A 21,707-nucleotide genomic window follows, 5' to 3' on the forward strand; every position below is an offset into this window, starting at 1 on the left:
AGGAAAAGACGATTGCGCTACTACACATGTTGGGTATCGCCACGTGTGCCAGAGTGAGAGCAATGATTCTAGGGCCAATATTCACGATTAACTCTAAACTGATGACCTGTACAGGCTTTTAAATAATTGCCTATGGACAATTTGGGGTACCGTATTTTGCTGCAGTTTCACGGGCACACACAATTTTAAAGCTTGGCATGTTGGGTATCTATTTACTCAGCATAACCTTATATTTGATATTTTACAAAAATGGTTTATTATATTTTTATATGCACTAAAATTAACTTAAAGAGGACTTTACCCCCTTTCACTAAACATCACATCAGCATGCAGCTCTGCATGCTGATTCAAATCATCTTACATTCGTTAGTTAAAGAAACTTGTTTTTCATTTACTTACAAATAGAGTTCCTGATCCTTTTGGGCATTAGTGATGCAGCCTGTGCCCAAGTGTTCCCTCCTGGGAAGATTACATCAGCAGTACATTGCTGGGAAACCTCATCTGTGATCTCATGAGATCTAAGGGAAAGACATTTTCCTCCCCTGAGATGATGTGCATGGTCCTAGTCAGATGTGCCAGAGTTCCAGGAAGTAAAGGGAGAGCTAATAATCTGCCTTTAGTTAACATGGCCACTGTGAGAAGCATGGGGAGGAAAAGAAAAATAAGGTATGCAAAGATTACAAAGCCGGCAATGATCTGGAAGTATGTGTTTGTAGATTGTAATTACTAAACATTTCTAAATGTTTGTTGTTATTTTAAAGATATGGGTGAAGGTCCTCTTTAAGTGTAATTTACACGTAAAGTGACATTAAAGCCAAAACCCCCCCTCCCCCAATGCTAGTGTAATGATTTACCTTAAATGATGTCTCTTGATCCGATCATCTCCTTCTTTCAAGTAGTTTTCAGCAGTCCCTCCAGCGCTGGTGCCGGTCTACGATCCAGCGCTGACTCCTCTCTCTTCCTGTCCCACGGAGTCTATGCGGGTGCACGCTGCCTGCATTAACTTACCCTGTGTCTCTCCTCTATTCCCATCCGAAGATCTGTACTGCGCATGTGCCTGCCCCATGATCCTTTGTGGCCGCCTGAGAATCTTCAGATGGTAGTGTGTGGCGGAGACACAGGTAAGTTTTAACCCTTTACATTTTTAAAAATGTTTTTGCATATATCCATGGCTTGCTAGCCGTAGATATATGCGCAAAAACACACAAGGGTTTATTTATACTTTAAAGAGGATTACTGAAATTTTGGGTTTGATAAAGAGTTTCGCTAATATCATGCGACGTGAAAATTTGCTGCTGCCACCATTTTATTCTACGGGGTCTGCTGGGTTTGCTTTCAGACAATATATAATTATTGGAGGTTTTAAGCAATTTTCAGGCCTAAAATGTGGATTATAACAAAATGCAAAAAAAAAAAAAAAGCATTGGCAGCGAAAGGGTTAAAGCATCCCTGTGCTTTATCCAATATAATTACTTTAATGCCAGGTAGCCTAGATGCAATTTCTGCCCTTTTCCTTTGTTCCCTCACTGCTCAGCCACCAGGAGGAAAGAAAATACCAGATACTTCCAGGTGTGGGTGGATCATGTAATTAACTGTGCCTCCTCCCATGTGACATTGAGGTGCCACTGCTGTCACAGTGGATGGACAGGCAGTTCTCGGCCTTGTGTGAGCACCAAGTGGAACTTTCACAGGCCTTCTTCTCCCTCTTAACAAATGGCTGAAAGGAGTTGTCTGGCTGTCATGCTGAACCTCTAGCTTCCATACTTTTTGCGGATCAATGACTCAAATGACGAATCACAACAGCAAGCTTGGATCGGTGACTACTTTAAACACACAAGGACCATGGGGAACAAAAGTAGCCACCCTCCAAAAGGAAGGACAGTGTCAGCACCAATTCAGAGATGATTTGAGGATCTACGGCCGAGTGATACACAAATAAGATAAATGTATGTTAATAGGTACTTGAATGCATTTTGAAGATTTAACTCCTCAGTTTACTGTCACTTTAATAATATGGGCACAGGGTATCTTCAATTCTACAATGTATACATCTGCTTTGCAGTCACTTGAGCTGTGGAACGGTCCCCAGAGAGGCTTTGCTCTCGGAAGGTCATGTGATCTGTTTGAGGTACCCAGAATGAGGCTCGGCTCTTAGTAGGTCAGGTGATCTGCTTGAGGTACCAGAATGAGGCTTGGCTCTTAGAAGGTCAGGTGATCTGCTTGAGGTACCAGAATGAGGCTTGGCTCTTGGAAGGTAATGTGATCTATGCGGAAGTCCCAGAACGAGGCTTGGCTCTCCCACAGAACGTGGTTAGTGCACGGAGACCGAGAACACAAGTTCCAATCAGGAGGGTTGAGTTCTGATGTCACTATTGGGTTTGCCTAATACCCGCCTGCTATTGACAGAATACGTTTGGGTAGAGGAATTGTGATCTACTGTTACAGAAGAGGACGCCGGGTAACACTATGTGGATTATATTATTAGTAAACACACTGGTATTTTGAATCAAAGCTGCAAATTTATAGCCCACCGATAGGCAAACAAAAAAAGTACCCTTGAAGTAGGGCTACTGCTGCACTGCAAGGGTTAAGTGCTAATTTTTGTCTAGGTGATAATAAAGTTATGCTCACCTTATCTTCAGAGCCAGCTTGGTCTCAGACTGGGTCCTGGAGCCTCTCCACACCACCCCCCAGGTAAGGGGAAAGCATCATGTTCCATACACATTGTATAGACATGATGACGCTGAGGACCATTCCATTGATACAGCATAGGAGGGGACTGGAGAAGCAGGGAGCCAGTTCAGCTGTTTGGGCGAGTCTAACTTTTTTTGTTGCACCTAGATAACAATAAGCACTTAACCCTTACAGTGCCGGAGTCGCCCCACTGCAAGGGATAAGAACACTTTTGCCCAGAGTTCTTCCTTAAGTGCTCATTTATGTCCAGGGGACTGGAGTAAAGCAGATTTACTCACCTGATCCCCTGGCGGTCAGTGCTGCCCTCCCCCAGGTGTCATCATGTCTAATACAGGTCTTTGAAACTTGCATTTTACGTTATGATGTCAGCGGTCCTTAGACTGCTATAGCCCAGGGGAGAAGAGGCTGCTGGGACTGGTCTAGCAGCCCAGAGGGGGTCAGCAAGGGTACATTTTTTTTGTTTGCGCTTTAAAGATATTGAAATTGACATTTGAAATGACATGATGGAGTTAAGACCTTTATGAGATTTTAGTGATTGTGTTTACATCTACCATCTGATACTAGGTCAGCTTTAACCTCACTCACCCCCTAACTCCCTGTGTTTCATGTTCTAGGTTGCAGAGCCCGTATAGAATGGATCAGGACGTTCTGTCGGTGCGCACAGCGGTCTCTGATGCTCTCACTGACCTGTCGAATATCTCAGATGGCGATAGATTGGTGGATATCCTGACCAGCACCAAGCGTTACCTTGGCCAGGGTGAGAATCCAGCAACGGCACAGGAGATGGCTGAATTCTATAGAACACATTACACCCCTTTTCTTAGGTTTTTGGTGGCTAAAATGGGCCCCCAGTGGATGGACCTTCTGACGTCAAAATATTTGGACCTGTGGGACAGTTTCTTCCTGGAGGGCCCTGCAGACCAAGCCTTCCTGGTGCTGATGGACAGTTTGGGGCAAACAGGGTGAGTGTCTAAGTAATGGTAGTTGTTGGGTTAGTCGTATTACGCTATAGGAGCATGAGTTAGTGAGAACCTGTCATTAAAGGAGTTGTAAAGTCCCAGCATATCCTCTCCTGTTATGACATCAGCACTGTAATAGGAATACATACTAGAGTTGTTTTTCATAATGCAATCAAAGCTTACTTGACAAAATCCCTTTTATGTAGTGAGTGCTTCCTTCCGTCTGGCTATCACTATTATCATCTTCCTGGATTCCCAGTGTGCTTTGTGTCTGTTTCCCTGCTGCTTGATGTGAGGCAATGGGACTACATAGCCCATCATGCATTGCTTCCAGCAAGCAATGATGATGTTACCTTGTTCAGGTATTGAGTTGAAGTTCAGACAGCAGGCTCTGTGAGAGCGGTGACACCATGAAGTACATATTCACAGGGCTGAGTGAAATGGTGTCAGTGCATTGAGGAAGTACATCCTACGCCACCAGAACGCAGTGGTGTGAGCTAAGCCCATCCATGACGAGGTAAATTGTCCTGTCTTGCGTTCAGGCTTTGCTGGAAAAAACGGCCACAACGGTCACAACACAGATGGTGTGAACCAGTCATAAGGGTCGGTTTACATCCGCACGCTGCACTGAACGCACAGCTGCTGGTGTGCAATGGCAAAGCAAGAATCTGCATAACAGCCCTGGACCATGCATTTTCCAAAACAGTGGTAGCCCCATGTTTCCATCCTACAGGTTTCCTGTAAGCTGCCAAGCACCCACCCGCTCTCCATTAGGCAGGAGAAATGTTAAAGAAGAAGGTTCATTCATAGTGGGTTATGGGACAAAAACCTGAGTCAGCTGAAAAAGTGATCCTTAAAGGAGAACTATGAGGTGAGTGCTTTCCACTCACCTCATAGTTCCAGCTGACCTGTGACAATGAGACTGTCACAGGTCGGCTCAGTAGATCGGGAGGTGAGCGAACACATACCGGCGTTCGCACACCTCTCGATCCTGTCACGGCTCTCTGCCGTGACAGGGAAGGGGCTGGATTCCAGCGCTGACTGGCGGAACGGACGGGGAGGGGGCGAGTACAGCTGGCTCTGCCTCTAGATAGCCAGAGCCAGCTGTCAGTCATGCAGCTGGGCGGATCCAGACATAATTGTCGGGATCCGCTTCAGCTGCGGCGTCTCAGTATACCGCGAGCTGCAGCTTGCGGTATACTGAGCCTAGGGTGACGGGAGGACGCTAGTTTGTGTCCTCCCGTTACCCTAAGGAGAACTATGGGGAAAAGACTTAACCCCATAGTTCTCCTTTAAAGTGTACATCCATTCAAAATGTTTCCCTTACTTCCTGTCTGGCGACACAGTTCTCACTGTGATAGTAGGGGGCGGTGTCCAGGGGTTTCGGGCTTGTGTCAATGGGCACAGCTTGCTTCTAGATGCTGTCTGCATTAAGCTTGAGATGCTTCTGGGATCGTTCTGAGTTCATTTTACCTGCATTTGACCTCATGATTTGCATTTGATCTGCTTCAAGCTGCTTTTTTATTCCCACAGACTTGTGAGGTGAGGGAAGCAGCTCAGATGTGAATCTAAGGCCAATGGCACAGGCATCTCTATAACAGCAGTGGAAAGCATTAAAGAGATTCTAATCCTTCCCCACTTAATCCCCACTAAAAAAGTTGGATAGATACATTTTTAAAGTTCAACTTCAACTTCAACGTATGTGAGAGTATAGTTGGGATAGATAGAGAGTAACAGACAGAAATAGGTTTCCTGGAAAAATCTTGCTGCTCCCTCTAGTGTTGTTCATATAACCAAAAGCCTGGGGCATTGATCACATGATGTGGGCTGATGGTGAGTATTGATGGGCTCGGGCGTGCTCCACGTGCCGAGCCCGCGCGCAGTGCCAATCACAGGTACTGAAACATATCCCGATCTCTGCAGCTGCGGACAGGGATAATGTCTCAGTACCTGTGATTGGCGCTGTCAGCTTTCTGGCGGGCTCGGCACGTGGAGCTGCGAACACGCCCGAGCCCATCACTAATGGTGAGGAAGGCTCCTGGTCTTTATTGGAGATCACAAAAACACTTGCCTAAGATTTTGGTTATGGCAGCAGCACCAAAGAAAGTTAGGTATTTTGGCCCTTTTGTTTGGCATGTGACTAAAAAAAAGGAACATGCATACGTGGGATAACATAACCAGCAAGTCAGTCTGGTAGGATGCGGTAGTATTGTGTGAATAGCTGACTTTCTCTTCTTTCAGTATACCTCTGCAGTGTACAGGTAGATGAGCCACCTTGTTTTGTTTTCTTTGCTTGTCTCTTTAAGGCCTTCTGCTCGCCTGGATCGCTGTGTTCACGTTCTTGAGAAATTCGTGCAGCGCGGGGCCCTGGCGGAAGTCATCTGGGAGATGTGTGAGCAGCAGCTGGAAGCCACTCCGACGCCTGTCTTGCATGAAGCCATCTTGGCAAAAATCTGTAACTTGCCTGACCACGTGGCCAACTGTCTGCAAAAGCATAACAAGTCGGTCTTCTATTCGCAAAACTACTTTCCTCGCGTCGGAAATGCCATACTGAAAGTGCTGCAGATGGTGTCTGTGTCTTTAAGAGGTAACTTGAATTGCATGTTTTGAGTGGGTTATGTAGGAACCGCTGTGGAAGGTTAAGTTTAGGAAGAGGTCCAGGCAAAACTTTTTTTAGTAATTACTTTATTGTTATGGTTTGCCAACGTGCTCTCTTGAGTAGGGGCGGGAAACTCCTTCCCTCTAGCCTTGCTTTAACTACAAATCCCAGCATGCATCTGCCTCTGGGAGTCATGCCTGTGGCTGTCAGTCTTGCAATGCCTTATGGGACTTGTGGTTCCACAACAGAATGTATAAGCTCTACATTTATTTGAAAGTAAATCTGTCTTTTTTATTCATGGCTCGTCTCCAACCTTTTTCATGACTTTGAAATGAAAAAGCCAGATTACTGACGCTAAGAACAACACATAAATAGATATACCATAATCTGTGTAGTACAGGGGCCTTCATTATTTACTACATCAATGGATCGTTAATGTTTTTAAATATGTGTTTTTCTCTTTTCTTCATAGATGGGAAAGGCTGCTCTATCAATTTTGTGTCCCAGATTCTGGGCAAAGTCTGCATGCAAGGCCGGCAAAGTGAGTAAACTCAAACAGCACGGTAGAGGCATATTAGTAAATAACACCCAATAATAATGGTCACAGAATGGCAGCTTTCTTTGTGCATAGACATTAGCCACATTTTAGTACAATGGATACTGTTTGCTCCTCTTTTCTGGATGTGGCTTCCTGTCACTGTTGAGGAGACTTGTCAATTCGGGAAGAGAGCAAAAACATACCGCCACTCGCTCACTTCCCGATCATCTCCCCACAGAGAGTGGTGACTGTTAGTCACTGCTCCCCGCAGGGATTCCCCCCCTCCCCTCTCCGATCCTCCAGCGCTGAGTGGAAGAACAGATGCGGGAGAGGGCAGGCACAGCTGGGTGGATATCGACAGTATTGTTGGCAATACTGTTGGCAATAGCTCGCTATATACTGAGCTTTGGGTCACAGAAGGAGGTTAGTATATGTCCTCCTGTGACCCTTTTGGAACTTTTGTAAAAAAAGGTTACCCCATAGTTCTCTTGAGGGGTTTATAGGGAAATTGCAGTAGTATTAATGTCTTTAGATATTCGTATAAAACAGATTGGTTTATTATTAGTGATGTTATCAGTGCCATGTATTAAACCTGGGGAAACTCAGAATGTTCTATTCAAGACATGCAATGGGTTCCTTTTTATTCAAAATAATGTGTTTGGTGTTTCTGACATATGTCATTGTAGAAATATGATTTTTTTAAGTCATATTCCTTTTCTTGAAGCATAGGGTGGAAGAAGTTCGAAAGAGAAGATTGCTTCCGTACTTGCATAAATTCAAAAATGTGTTTAATTGCAAAGTTACAAATGATTACAGGATATGGTATATCTTACAGAATGAGTCTATAAGATGCTTGATGATTACAAAATATAGTATATCGTACAGCAAAAATCTATAAGATGCTTAAGAAACGTGTCTTTGGTTTGTAAGTAAAAAAAAGTATTTAACAGGTATTTGTCTTCTGTGTGTCTGTGTCTTGAAGGATCATCCCCCGTCCTTTTATCCATGCTTTTACTTTAAAATAACCTTTGGAATGTTTACCTTAAAAGTCAATCTCATCAAGGCACGTATGCTCACTTATGGTGGGATTGCCCGCACATACAACAGTTCTGGGGGGACGTCACCCGTCTCATTTCCACCATTAGCGGTATACCTACACACATGGACCCCTGGCTGTGCCTCTTCCATCTTAACCCCCTTTCAATGCGTTCATATAAGAGATCGGTAATTCCCTTTATGCTCAATGCAGCGAAAGCTCTCATCCCCACACACTGGCGCTCAAACCAAACACCCACGGTGGCAGAGTGGTTGACACGGGTGGACCATCTGCGTCTGATGGAAGAACTCCATCACTTTAGTAAGGACACATATAGCACTTTTCACACGACTTGGGCGGGATGGCTGCACTTTAAAACTCAGGACGAATATGTCTCAATGCTATCCGCGTGATATGGTCTGCTTTAAAACCTGTTATTCTATTTTATTTAATTTTTTTTTTTTAATTAGTAACTCTGTAAAACTGGCGATTGTCTTTTACCCTAACACACTACGCTTCCGGTAAAATGATTGCCAAGTTCCATTGAGGGGCCCCATCACTGTATTGTTATGCACTGTTTTGCCACATGCCTGAATGCGCATATTGCGCCACGCTTACTCCAAAAGCGCCCCGACCAGGGGACCAACCCCCCCCCCTGTATCCCTGCGTCTCTTGTCCCCCCTTTTACCTTAGATATCGTATGTAATGTGATTGTCTTAATGTATGCTTAATGTATTGTATGTGTGTTTTTTGTTATATTTTGAAAATCTTTAATAAACATTTAATATGAAAAAAAAAAAAAGTCAATCTCATTAGCATAAGGGCGTTTCATCCTGAGTAATGTGTTTTCCTTCAATCCCATTTTGGGCATACCTAACAACTGTTTCAAACTATACTTAGGTTTGCCTGTCAGGCTTACTGATTGATTACCAATTCTAACTCAAAATCAGCAGCACAGTCAAAACTAGGGTTGCACAGATACCAAGTACAGTACTCGGTACAAGTACGAGTACATGTACCGATACCTTTGAGCTCCAAGACTAGACTAGAGAAAAATTAAAAAATTAGGAGGCCGCTGTCATCTGTAAGGAGCACACGGAGCTCCCGGGATTTGTACATCTCGGTTTTAATGTAGGATTTTGTTTTTATAAATATAAATAAAGTGATGCACACATACCAGTTTTGCGAGTACGAGTACTGGTACTTGCCGAGTACTTACAAGTATGAGTACTGATACATTTTTGTTTATTGTCATGTGACAGTTTTTCTAAAACAATACAGACTAATGATTTCAGGACAATGGGGGAGGGCCAGAGCCAGGTCCCAGCTGCAACCCTGGTAGTTCTCATGGAAATGCCAAGTATCTGCACTGGTACTCGAAAAGTATCTGTGCACCCCTAGTCAAAACTGCAACTCCAAACTTGGATAGATTAAAATATTGAAAAACAATCATCATTTAGGCTTACAAACATACATATTTCCCTATATGTGATTTCATAGTTTTAACAGTCATATTGAGTCCTGTAAAGTGTAAATTTTAATAATAGTTCCACTTTAAAGTGTTTTTGGGTTTTTTTTAAAACCGTTTATCAGAGCGAGAAGAAATGTGATTGCTCGTGCATTCTTTCTTCATGTGAATGTGTTTTGCTCTCCAATTTTGTTTTTAGATGCCATTTACAGAGCAGCAAAGCTGTGTTTCCCAAAAGTTAGAACAGAACTATAGCCAAACTTTTTTGGCATTTGTAAAATGTCCTCCTGTAACCCAAAAGAGAACTATGTCCCCTTGTAACCCAAAAGAGAACTGTCCCCCTGTAACCCAAAAGAGAACTATGTCCCCATGTAACCCAAAAGAGAACTATGTCCCCCTGTAACCCAAAAGAGAACTATGTCCCCCTGTAACCCAAAAGAGAACTATGTCCCCCTGTAACCCAAAAGAGAACTATGTCCCCCTGTAACCCAAAAGAGAACTATGTCCCCCTGTAACCCAAAAGAGAACTATGTCCCCCTGTAACCCAAAAGAGAACTATGTCCCCCTGTAACCCAAAAGAGAACTATGTCCCCCTGTAACCCAAAAGAGAACTATGTCCCCCTGTAACCCAAAAGAGAACTATGTCCCCCTGTAACCCAAAAGAGAACTATGTCCCCCTGTAACCCAAAAGAGAACTATGTCCCCCTGTAACCCAAAAGAGAACTATGTCCCCCTGTAACCCAAAAGAGAACTATGTCCCCCTGTAACCCAAAAGAGAACTATGTCCCCCTGTAACCCAAAAGAGAACTATGTCCCCCTGTAACCCAAAAGAGAACTATGTCCCCCTGTAACCCAAAAGAGAACTATGTCCCCCTGTAACCCAAAAGAGAACTATGTCCCCCTGTAACCCAAAAGAGAACTATGTCCCCCTGTAACCCAAAAGAGAACTATGTCCCCCTGTAACCCAAAAGAGAACTATGTCCCCCTGTAACCCAAAAGAGAACTATGTCCCCCTGTAACCCAAAAGAGAACTATGTCCCCCTGTAACCCAAAAGAGAACTATGTCCCCCTGTAACCCAAAAGAGAACTATGTCCCCCTGTAACCCAAAAGAGAACTATGTCCCCCTGTAACCCAAAAGAGAACTATGTCCCCCTGTAACCCAAAAGAGAACTATGTCCCCCTGTAACCCAAAAGAGAACTATGTCCCCCTGTAACCCAAAAGAGAACTATGTCCCCCTGTAACCCAAAAGAGAACTATGTCCCCCTGTAACCCAAAAGAGAACTATGTCCCCCTGTAACCCAAAAGAGAACTATGTCCCCCTGTAACCCAAAAGAGAACTATGTCCCCCTGTAACCCAAAAGAGAACTATGTCCCCCTGTAACCCAAAAGAGAACTATGTCCCCCTGTAACCCAAAAGAGAACTATGTCCCCCTGTAACCCAAAAGAGAACTATGTCCCCCTGTAACCCAAAAGAGAACTATGTCCCCCTGTAACCCAAAAGAGAACTATGTCCCCCTGTAACCCAAAAGAGAACTATGTCCCCCTGTAACCCAAAAGAGAACTATGTCCCCCTGTAACCCAAAAGAGAACTATGTCCCCCTGTAACCCAAAAGAGAACTATGTCCCCCTGTAACCCAAAAGAGAACTATGTCCCCCTGTAACCCAAAAGAGAACTATGTCCCCCTGTAACCCAAAAGAGAACTATGTCCCCCTGTAACCCAAAAGAGAACTATGTCCCCCTGTAACCCAAAAGAGAACTATGTCCCCCTGTAACCCAAAAGAGAACTATGTCCCCCTGTAACCCAAAAGAGAACTATGTCCCCCTGTAACCCAAAAGAGAACTATGTCCCCCTGTAACCCAAAAGAGAACTATGTCCCCCTGTAACCCAAAAGAGAACTATGTCCCCCTGTAACCCAAAAGAGAACTATGTCCCCCTGTAACCCAAAAGAGAACTATGTCCCCCTGTAACCCAAAAGAGAACTATGTCCCCCTGTAACCCAAAAGAGAACTATGTCCCCCTGTAACCCAAAAGAGAACTATGTCCCCCTGTAACCCAAAAGAGAACTATGTCCCCCTGTAACCCAAAAGAGAACTATGTCCCCCTGTAACCCAAAAGAGAACTATGTCCCCCTGTAACCCAAAAGAGAACTATGTCCCCCTGTAACCCAAAAGAGAACTATGTCCCCCTGTAACCCAAAAGAGAACTATGTCCCCCTGTAACCCAAAAGAGAACTATGTCCCCCTGTAACCCAAAAGAGAACTATGTCCCCCTGTAACCCAAAAGAGAACTATGTCCCCCTGTAACCCAAAAGAGAACTATGTCCCCCTGTAACCCAAAAGAGAACTATGTCCCCCTGTAACCCAAAAGAGAACTATGTCCCCCTGTAACCCAAAAGAGAACTATGTCCCCCTGTAACCCAAAAGAGAACTATGTCCCCCTGTAACCCAAAAGAGAACTATGTCCCCCTGTAACCCAAAAGAGAACTATGTCCCCCTGTAACCCAAAAGAGAACTATGTCCCCCTGTAACCCAAAAGAGAACTATGTCCCCCTGTAACCCAAAAGAGAACTATGTCCCCCTGTAACCCAAAAGAGAACTATGTCCCCCTGTAACCCAAAAGAGAACTATGTCCCCCTGTAACCCAAAAGAGAACTATGTCCCCCTGTAACCCAAAAGAGAACTATGTCCCCCTGTAACCCAAAAGAGAACTATGTCCCCCTGTAACCCAAAAGAGAACTATGTCCCCCTGTAACCCAAAAGAGAACTATGTCCCCCTGTAACCCAAAAGAGAACTATGTCCCCCTGTAACCCAAAAGAGAACTATGTCCCCCTGTAACCCAAAAGAGAACTATGTCCCCCTGTAACCCAAAAGAGAACTATGTCCCCCTGTAACCCAAAAGAGAACTATGTCCCCCTGTAACCCAAAAGAGAACTATGTCCCCCTGTAACCCAAAAGAGAACTATGTCCCCCTGTAACCCAAAAGAGAACTATGTCCCCCTGTAACCCAAAAGAGAACTATGTCCCCCTGTAACCCAAAAGAGAACTATGTCCCCCTGTAACCCAAAAGAGAACTATGTCCCCCTGTAACCCAAAAGAGAACTATGTCCCCCTGTAACCCAAAAGAGAACTATGTCCCCCTGTAACCCAAAAGAGAACTATGTCCCCCTGTAACCCAAAAGAGAACTATGTCCCCCTGTAACCCAAAAGAGAACTATGTCCCCCTGTAACCCAAAAGAGAACTATGTCCCCCTGTAACCCAAAAGAGAACTATGTCCCCCTGTAACCCAAAAGAGAACTATGTCCCCCTGTAACCCAAAAGAGAACTATGTCCCCCTGTAACCCAAAAGAGAACTATGTCCCCCTGTAACCCAAAAGAGAACTATGTCCCCCTGTAACCCAAAAGAGAACTATGTCCCCCTGTAACCCAAAAGAGAACTATGTCCCCCTGTAACCCAAAAGAGAACTATGTCCCCCTGTAACCCAAAAGAGAACTATGTCCCCCTGTAACCCAAAAGAGAACTATGTCCCCCTGTAACCCAAAAGAGAACTATGTCCCCCTGTAACCCAAAAGAGAACTATGTCCCCCTGTAACCCAAAAGAGAACTATGTCCCCCTGTAACCCAAAAGAGAACTATGTCCCCCTGTAACCCAAAAGAGAACTATGTCCCCCTGTAACCCAAAAGAGAACTATGTCCCCCTGTAACCCAAAAGAGAACTATGTCCCCCTGTAACCCAAAAGAGAACTATGTCCCCCTGTAACCCAAAAGAGAACTATGTCCCCCTGTAACCCAAAAGAGAACTATGTCCCCCTGTAACCCAAAAGAGAACTATGTCCCCCTGTAACCCAAAAGAGAACTATGTCCCCCTGTAACCCAAAAGAGAACTATGTCCCCCTGTAACCCAAAAGAGAACTATGTCCCCCTGTAACCCAAAAGAGAACTATGTCCCCCTGTAACCCAAAAGAGAACTATGTCCCCCTGTAACCCAAAAGAGAACTATGTCCCCCTGTAACCCAAAAGAGAACTATGTCCCCCTGTAACCCAAAAGAGAACTATGTCCCCCTGTAACCCAAAAGAGAACTATGTCCCCCTGTAACCCAAAAGAGAACTATGTCCCCCTGTAACCCAAAAGAGAACTATGTCCCCCTGTAACCCAAAAGAGAACTATGTCCCCCTGTAACCCAAAAGAGAACTATGTCCCCCTGTAACCCAAAAGAGAACTATGTCCCCCTGTAACCCAAAAGAGAACTATGTCCCCCTGTAACCCAAAAGAGAACTATGTCCCCCTGTAACCCAAAAGAGAACTATGTCCCCCTGTAACCCAAAAGAGAACTATGTCCCCCTGTAACCCAAAAGAGAACTATGTCCCCCTGTAACCCAAAAGAGAACTATGTCCCCCTGTAACCCAAAAGAGAACTATGTCCCCCTGTAACCCAAAAGAGAACTATGTCCCCCTGTAACCCAAAAGAGAACTATGTCCCCCTGTAACCCAAAAGAGAACTATGTCCCCCTGTAACCCAAAAGAGAACTATGTCCCCCTGTAACCCAAAAGAGAACTATGTCCCCCTGTAACCCAAAAGAGAACTATGTCCCCCTGTAACCCAAAAGAGAACTATGTCCCCCTGTAACCCAAAAGAGAACTATGTCCCCCTGTAACCCAAAAGAGAACTATGTCCCCCTGTAACCCAAAAGAGAACTATGTCCCCCTGTAACCCAAAAGAGAACTATGTCCCCCTGTAACCCAAAAGAGAACTATGTCCCCCTGTAACCCAAAAGAGAACTATGTCCCCCTGTAACCCAAAAGAGAACTATGTCCCCCTGTAACCCAAAAGAGAACTATGTCCCCCTGTAACCCAAAAGAGAACTATGTCCCCCTGTAACCCAAAAGAGAACTATGTCCCCCTGTAACCCAAAAGAGAACTATGTCCCCCTGTAACCCAAAAGAGAACTATGTCCCCCTGTAACCCAAAAGAGAACTATGTCCCCCTGTAACCCAAAAGAGAACTATGTCCCCCTGTAACCCAAAAGAGAACTATGTCCCCCTGTAACCCAAAAGAGAACTATGTCCCCCTGTAACCCAAAAGAGAACTATGTCCCCCTGTAACCCAAAAGAGAAACGTATCCCTGCGTCTCTTGTCCCCCCTTTTACCTTAGATATCGTATGTAATGTGATTGTCTTAATGTGTGCTTAATGTATTGTATGTGTGTTTTTTGTTATATTTTGAAAATCTTTAATAAACATTTAATATGAAAAAAAAAAAAAGTCAATCTCATTAGCATAAGGGCGTTTCATCCTGAGTAATGTGTTTTCCTTCAATCCCATTTTGGGCATACCTAACAACTGTTTCAAACTATACTTAGGTTTGCCTGTCAGGCTTACTGATTGATTACCAATTCTAACTCAAAATCAGCAGCACAGTCAAAACTAGGGTTGCACAGATACCAAGTACAGTACTCGGTACAAGTACGAGTACATGTACCGATACCTTTGAGCTCCAAGACTAGACTAGAGAAAAATTAAAAAATTAGGAGGCCGCTGTCATCTGTAAGGAGCACACGGAGCTCCCGGGATTTGTACATCTCGGTTTTAATGTAGGATTTTGTTTTTATAAATATAAATAAAGTGATGCACACATACCAGTTTTGCGAGTACGAGTACTGGTACTTGCCGAGTACTTACAAGTATGAGTACTGATACATTTTTGTTTATTGTCATGTGACAGTTTTTCTAAAACAATACAGACTAATGATTTCAGGACAATGGGGGAGGGCCAGAGCCAGGTCCCAGCTGCAACCCTGGTAGTTCTCATGGAAATGCCAAGTATCTGCACTGGTACTCGAAAAGTATCTGTGCACCCCTAGTCAAAACTGCAACTCCAAACTTGGATAGATTAAAATATTGAAAAACAATCATCATTTAGGCTTACAAACATACATATTTCCCTATATGTGATTTCATAGTTTTAACAGTCATATTGAGTCCTGTAAAGTGTAAATTTTAATAATAGTTCCACTTTAAAGTGTTTTTGGGTTTTTTTTAAAACCGTTTATCAGAGCGAGAAGAAATGTGATTGCTCGTGCATTCTTTCTTCATGTGAATGTGTTTTGCTCTCCAATTTTGTTTTTAGATGCCATTTACAGAGCAGCAAAGCTGTGTTTCCCAAAAGTTAGAACAGAACTATAGCCAAACTTTTTTGGCATTTGTAAAATGTCCTCCTGTAACCCAAAAGAGAACTATGTCCCCTTGTAACCCAAAAGAGAACTGTCCCCCTGTAACCCAAAAGAGAACTATGTCCCCCTGTAACCCAAAAGAGAACTATGTCCCCCTGTAACCCAAAAGAGAACTATGTCCCCCTGTAACCCAAAAGAGAACTATGTCCCCCTGTAACCCAAAATAGAACTATGTCCCCCTGTAACCCAAAACTCCTTATATAAAGAGCTATTGCCTGCTATATGCTGACGGTGCAGAGCCGCACTGCAGCCAGGACAGATCCCGACAATATTGTTGGGATCCCCCCTGCTGCCTGATTGACAGCTGGCTCTATCTCTCTAGAGCCAGCTGAGCCCGCCCCCTCGCCTGTCTGGCCCTTCACTGAGCACTGGAGGAACAGAGAGAGAAGAGGGGAGAATCACTGCAGGAGTGATGACTGACGGCCACCATTCTCTGCAGGGAGAACAAAGTCAACTGAGTGATCAGTGCTTTGTGATCCATCAGTTCTCGATTAATAGAGCCGACGTGCATTTCCCTCTCCCCATAGTTCTCCTTTCCTGTTTTTCTAAATTCTAAAACTTTATATGTACATTTTTTAAAAATGTAAAAACCTGCAGCTTAGCAGTCTTTAAATGTGGTCACTGCATTAGTCCTTTTTTCAGTGTTTTTTTTTTCCCTTTTTATTTTCTACTTCCTGTCCCAGGATGACAACATTCACTAACTTCACTTTATCTGTGGAGCAGCTGCACTGTCACCCTAGGACAGGACTACAAATGCCTTCCCCTGCCCTATTTTCCATAAGATAGAGGGAAGGGGTTCTGTAGTCATCGGAGACATCTTGGAACAATGTAACTGATAGGAGACCAGCACAAACAGAGAGCACAGGATGTTATCAACTCACAAGATATGTGGCAGGATCAATAGGTATCTTTGAACTTACCGAAATGTGTTTATTGGTATATTTTGCAAACACTGCAAAGGGCGCAAATAGGAGATGTTCACTGTTAGGATTTATGTTCACTTCAGTTTCTGATGGACCTGAAATGCATACCAGTGCTGTAACAATAAAGACGGTGCACATTTTTTTGTTTATTTACAGGGGAGCTGTTTTCTGTTCTGCTACCACGCCTGATTGCCCAGGTCCAATCAGATTGTATCTGGCAGAGGATTTGCTGGAGATTGGTGGAGTCGGTTCCTGACAGGTGGATGGAGCCTGTGGTCACTGGACTTGCACAAATGGCACCTGGGTAAATGTCATCTCTTTTGTCTTGTCCTGCCGGGTTTCTGGGTTCAAATTCTAACAGGGACGCCATTGAATAGAACAGGGGTAGGCAACCTCAGCACTCCAGCTGTTGTGGAACCACAAGACCCATGAGGCATTGCAAGACTCTGATAGCCACAGGCATGACTCCCAGAGGCAGAGGGATGAAGCGATTTGTAGTCTCAGCGCAGCTGGAGTGCCGAGGTTTCTTAATTCTACAAAAGAGTTTATAAGTGAATGCATAGGTTCCTCCCAGTTATACTGGTTTCTTTGCGCACTGCTATATCATGAAATCTTTGTTAGGGCAGACAGTATTCAGATCTAGTTTACAACTGATGATGAGATCGGACAGCACAGATCTGATGTGACTTCCCACCCCTGTGCATTTCAGAGGGAAATTCAGTTTAGAGAAAAAGTAAAATGTAAGCAGCAAATTTAATTTTTTCAGCCATGCAACATGAGTGAGAACATGGAACAGTTCTAAAGTAGATGTTCTCACAAAAGCGGATATACACTTTAAAACATATATATTTCATGAATTATTTGATAAATACACGAGTTGCATTAACTGTTGTGTTTTTTTTTGTTTAATATCTGCCCAGAGTTTGGCTTTAATCTGCTATACACTCTGCACCTTGTTGCATTGCTCCGATCTTTATTATATACCTCCTGTGTCATTCTTAGACCTTCTGCTCTTTCCCAGTTATTGGGAGATCTGGTTTTGAAAAATAAGAAGACCCAGTTCATTCTCACACAGAAGCTGCTGTTCCTGCAGTATGGTTACAAGGTAAATCTAAAAGTAAAGCTAGGCACTCATTCTGATCACGGTGGTAATGGTATGTAAATTGGTTCTTTTCTTGTTCCCGCGCAGAATGAGATGCTGCAAACGATTCTGGGATATCTGGCCATGGAAAATAGTCGGCGGACATTGTTGGTGAAGGTGGGTATGAGTAGTGGATATTTTTTTATGTTGCAAATTAAGAATATACCTACAGTGTAGTTAATGCATCTTTTGAGTTGAAGTTGCATTTCTCCATCCCTTCCTCATCAACAGACTAATGACATTCAGTAAAACTATTCTGTTTTATTTACATCCCTGTATTTCAGACCAGTTTAAACTTGGACTGTTGCAAACCCTTCCATGTGCACCTTGCTTTTAAGGCCGGGTATAAATTGGCTTGTGGTTGCGGTGTTTTGTTTAGCTTGGCTGTATTGGGTGTGGGGGTGCTCTGGGGACTTCAGCTTACATTATGTGCTGGGCCTCCAGTGTGTCCCTATGTCTTTAAGGAGGAGTGGGCTCCCTTCAGGTGAACCTGCATTCAATTCATCTACTGCTTTATGTGCTCCAATATGGAGACTCCCGAAAATTAGTTAGGAGCACACTACACAGAGGGGCCTTGATGAGGCTGTGCGGCTTCCACATATTTTGCAAAAGTTGTGCAACTAAAACCTCTGTTAACGCATACTGTTAGTGTCATTTGTTTTGTTGCAGGCTAGCCGGTGAGCATGCTGGGAAATGTCTGTGTTTTCTACTGTTGCAAGCCCTTCCATGTGCACCTTGCTTTTAAGCCTAGTTATAAATTGACTTATGGTTGCCGTTTTTTTTTAGGTAGTATTTAGACCAGATATTCAGGACTGTGATATGAGTGGGGAGGTAGTATATAGACCAGATATTAAGGACTGTGATATGAGTGGGGAGGTAGTGTATAGACCAGATATTAAGGACTGTGATATGAGTGAGGATGTAGTATATAGACCAGATATTAGGGACTGTGATATGAGTGGGGAGGTAGTACAGGTGAAACTCGAATAATTAGAATATCGTGCAAAAGTTCATTTATTTCACTAATGCAACTTAAAAGGTGAAACTAATATATGAGATAGACTCATTACATGCAAAGCAAGATAGTTCAAGCTGTGATGTGTCATAATTGTGATGATTATGGCTTACAGCTCATGAAAACCCCAAATCCACAATCTCAGAAAATTAGAATATTACATGCAATCAATAAAACAAGGATTGTACATAGAACAATATCGGACCTCTGAAAAGTATAAGCATGCATATGTAGTCAGTACTTGGTTTGGGCCCCCTTTGCAGCAATTACTGCCTCAATGTGGCGTGGCATGGAAGCTATCAGCCTGTGGCACTGCTGAGGTATTATGGAAGACCAGGATGCTTCAATAGCGGCCTTCAGCTCTTCTGCATTGTTCGGTCTCATGTCTCTCATCTTTCTCTTGGCAATGCCCCATAGATTCTCTGTGCGGTTCAGGTCAGGCGAGTTTGCTGGCCAATCAAGCACAGTAATCCCACTGAACCAGGTTTTGGTGCTTTTGGCAGTGTGGGCAGGTGCCAAGTCCTGCTGGAAAATGAAGTCAGCATCCCCATAGAGCTCGTCTGTGGAAGGAAGCATGAAGTGCTCCAAAATCTCCTGGTAGACGGCTGCGTTGACCCTGGACTTAATGAAGCACAGTGGACCAACACCAGCAGATGACATGGCTCCCCAAATCAACACAGACTGTGGAAACTTCACACTGGACTTCAAGCATCTTGCAGTGTGTGCCTCTCCATTCTTCCTCCATACTCTGGGTCCTTGGTTTCCAAATGAGATGCAAAATTTGCTCTCATCAGAAAAGAGGACTTTGGACCACTGAGCAACAGACCAGGTCTGTTTTTCTTTAGCCCAGGTAAGACGCTTCTGACGTTGTTTGTTGTTCAGGAGTGGCTTGACAAGAGGAATACGACATTTGAAGCCCATATCCAGGATCCGTCTGTGTGTGGTGGCTCTTGATGCACTGACTCCAGCCTCAGTCCACTCCTTGTGAAAGTCCCCAACACTTTTGAATGGCCTTTTCCTGACAATCCTCTCCAGGCTGCGGTCATCCCTGCTGCTTGTGCACCTTTTTCTTCCACACTTTTCCCTTCCACATAACTTTCTACTAATGTGCTTTGATACAGCACTTTGGGAACATCCAACTTCTTTTGCAATTACCTTTTGAGGCTTTCCCTCCTTATGGAGGGTGTCAATGATGGTTTTCTGCACAACTGTCAGGTCAGCAGTCTTTCCTATGATTGTGATTCCTACTGAACCAGACTGAGAGACCATTTAAAGGCTCAGGAACCCTTTGCAGGTGTTATGGCTTCATTAGCTGATTAGAGTGGGACACTTTGAGCCTAGAATATTGCACCTTTTCACAATATTCTAATTTTCTGAGATTGTGGATTTGGGGTTTTCATGAGCTGTAAGCCATAATCATCACAATTATGACAAATCACGGCTTGAACTATCTTGCTTTGCATGTAATGAGCCTATCTCATATATTAGTTTCACCTTTTAAGTTGCATTAGTGAAATAAATGAACTTTTGCACAATATTCTAATTATTCAAGTTTCACCTGTATATAGAGCAGATATTAAGGACGGTGATATGAATGGGGAGGTAGTATATAGACCAGATATTCAGGACGGTGATATGAGTGGGGAGGTAGTATATAGAGCAGATATTAAGGACTGTGATATGAGTGGGGAGGTAGTATATAGACCAGATATTCAAGACGGTGATATGAGTGGGGAGGTAGTATATACACCTGATATTAAGGACTGTGATATGAGTGGGGAGGTAGTATATAGACCAGATAATCAGGATGGTGATATGAGTGGGGAGGTAGTATATAGAGCAGATATTAAGGACTGTGATATGAGTGGGGAGGTAGTATATAGACCAGATATTAAGGACTGTGATATGAGTGGAGAAGTAGTGTATAGACCTGATCAGGACTGTGATGAGTGGTGGTGAGGTAGAATGTAAATGACTGTGTGTTCTTCTGACAGGTTTTCGGGGAGCTTCTGGAAGTTTGGTCATCGGGTAGCATGGTAAAACACTCGCCTTACCCCCAAATGCTGCATCTCAGTCGTTGTATCTTCATCTGCATAAGTCTTCTGAACAAACAGGAACTGGAGGGTTGCAAACAAGGTAGGAGGCTGTACGGCATGGTAGTAGTATTCCTGTAACAACATGTTTCTTTTTTTTCCCCTTCTACCAACTCCTGTCTTGTCTCTCATGCACAGAGCTTCTGCATGCTCTGACCTCTGGCACTCGTCTATACCTGGACAGTTCTCTTCCTCCAGTCAGGTGTTTGGGAATGGTAGTCGCGGAGTGCCTGAGCCGACAAATCGATCCTGAAGGTCCCAGTCTTTCTTTTCAGGTAGGTCCTATGGTCTAGTCATTGGACAAGGTTCTTTCTCATTGTGTGCACCTCCATCTTCTTCTGGGAGTTGGGCTTTAAAGGTTAAGTGTGGCAGCCCATCTAACGTACACAAACATTCTGCAGTATGAGGCGGACGATGACATCAGAGATTTGAAGTCACTACTAACCCCTCCATGTATCTGTCCGTCAGACCCTCCAGATCCTGTGAAGACTTCATCTGCGAGGTCAGTAGATTTAAAGGATGCTTCAGACTGTGTGTGTCTCTTGTTATATAGAACTTTGTAATGCATGGTATGTTGTCCTTCTAGTTCTGCAGTCCCAGCCTCTAAGAAGGAAGTGAAACACCAGGAAGAACCCAAAACCGATACTGGGTCAGAATCAGAACTGGATAGGTGAGTCTTTCATTGTAAGCCCATCTGCTATTGAAGCAGCTGATAAGAACAATTAGAACCTGTGTTTTGTAGAAATCAGTCAGATCATTTTTATATTGAAGGGTACTTGCTTGTTGGGTTTATATTTGTGGTTCAGGAAGGGTGTGAAATTGCAGTGGCATTGCCTGCGCCATTTATTGTAGGAGGTGCAATGCTAGTTCTGAGCCCACCATCAGCCTTAGAAGAGGCCTAAACCTGTTTCCCTGCAGCTCCTCTTCTACATGCCCCCAAACCTTGAATTTTGCAGTGGCTGGGACAGAGGAAGGAGCACTGGGGGGGGGGGGGGGGGGGGAGGACT

The 21,707-nt window shown here is 44.0% G+C and overlaps 1 protein-coding gene across 1 annotated transcript in view; it reads left to right on the top strand.

Annotated features, from left to right (window-relative positions):
* The window catches only part of TELO2 (telomere maintenance 2), a 34,181-nt gene that overhangs the window by 402 nt on the left and 12,072 nt on the right, over positions 1-21,707 (top strand). The window contains exons 2-14 of the mRNA XM_018561211.1: positions 2,129-2,254; positions 2,610-2,694; positions 3,309-3,656; positions 5,960-6,240; positions 6,725-6,793; positions 16,608-16,755; positions 17,454-17,556; positions 17,641-17,709; positions 20,602-20,743; positions 20,839-20,975; positions 21,102-21,202; positions 21,287-21,370; positions 21,553-21,655. Coding sequence (XP_018416713.1) covers positions 2,129-2,254; positions 2,610-2,694; positions 3,309-3,656; positions 5,960-6,240; positions 6,725-6,793; positions 16,608-16,755; positions 17,454-17,556; positions 17,641-17,709; positions 20,602-20,743; positions 20,839-20,975; positions 21,102-21,202; positions 21,287-21,370; positions 21,553-21,655 — 1,796 coding nt within the window. The remainder of the gene's footprint in view (positions 1-2,128; positions 2,255-2,609; positions 2,695-3,308; positions 3,657-5,959; positions 6,241-6,724; positions 6,794-16,607; positions 16,756-17,453; positions 17,557-17,640; positions 17,710-20,601; positions 20,744-20,838; positions 20,976-21,101; positions 21,203-21,286; positions 21,371-21,552; positions 21,656-21,707) is intronic.

This window comes from Nanorana parkeri, unplaced genomic scaffold (assembly GCF_000935625.1).
Source record: "Nanorana parkeri isolate BGI_ZX_2015 unplaced genomic scaffold, ASM93562v1 scaffold19, whole genome shotgun sequence".
In the NCBI taxonomy this organism is placed as follows: domain Eukaryota; kingdom Metazoa; phylum Chordata; class Amphibia; order Anura; family Dicroglossidae; genus Nanorana; species Nanorana parkeri.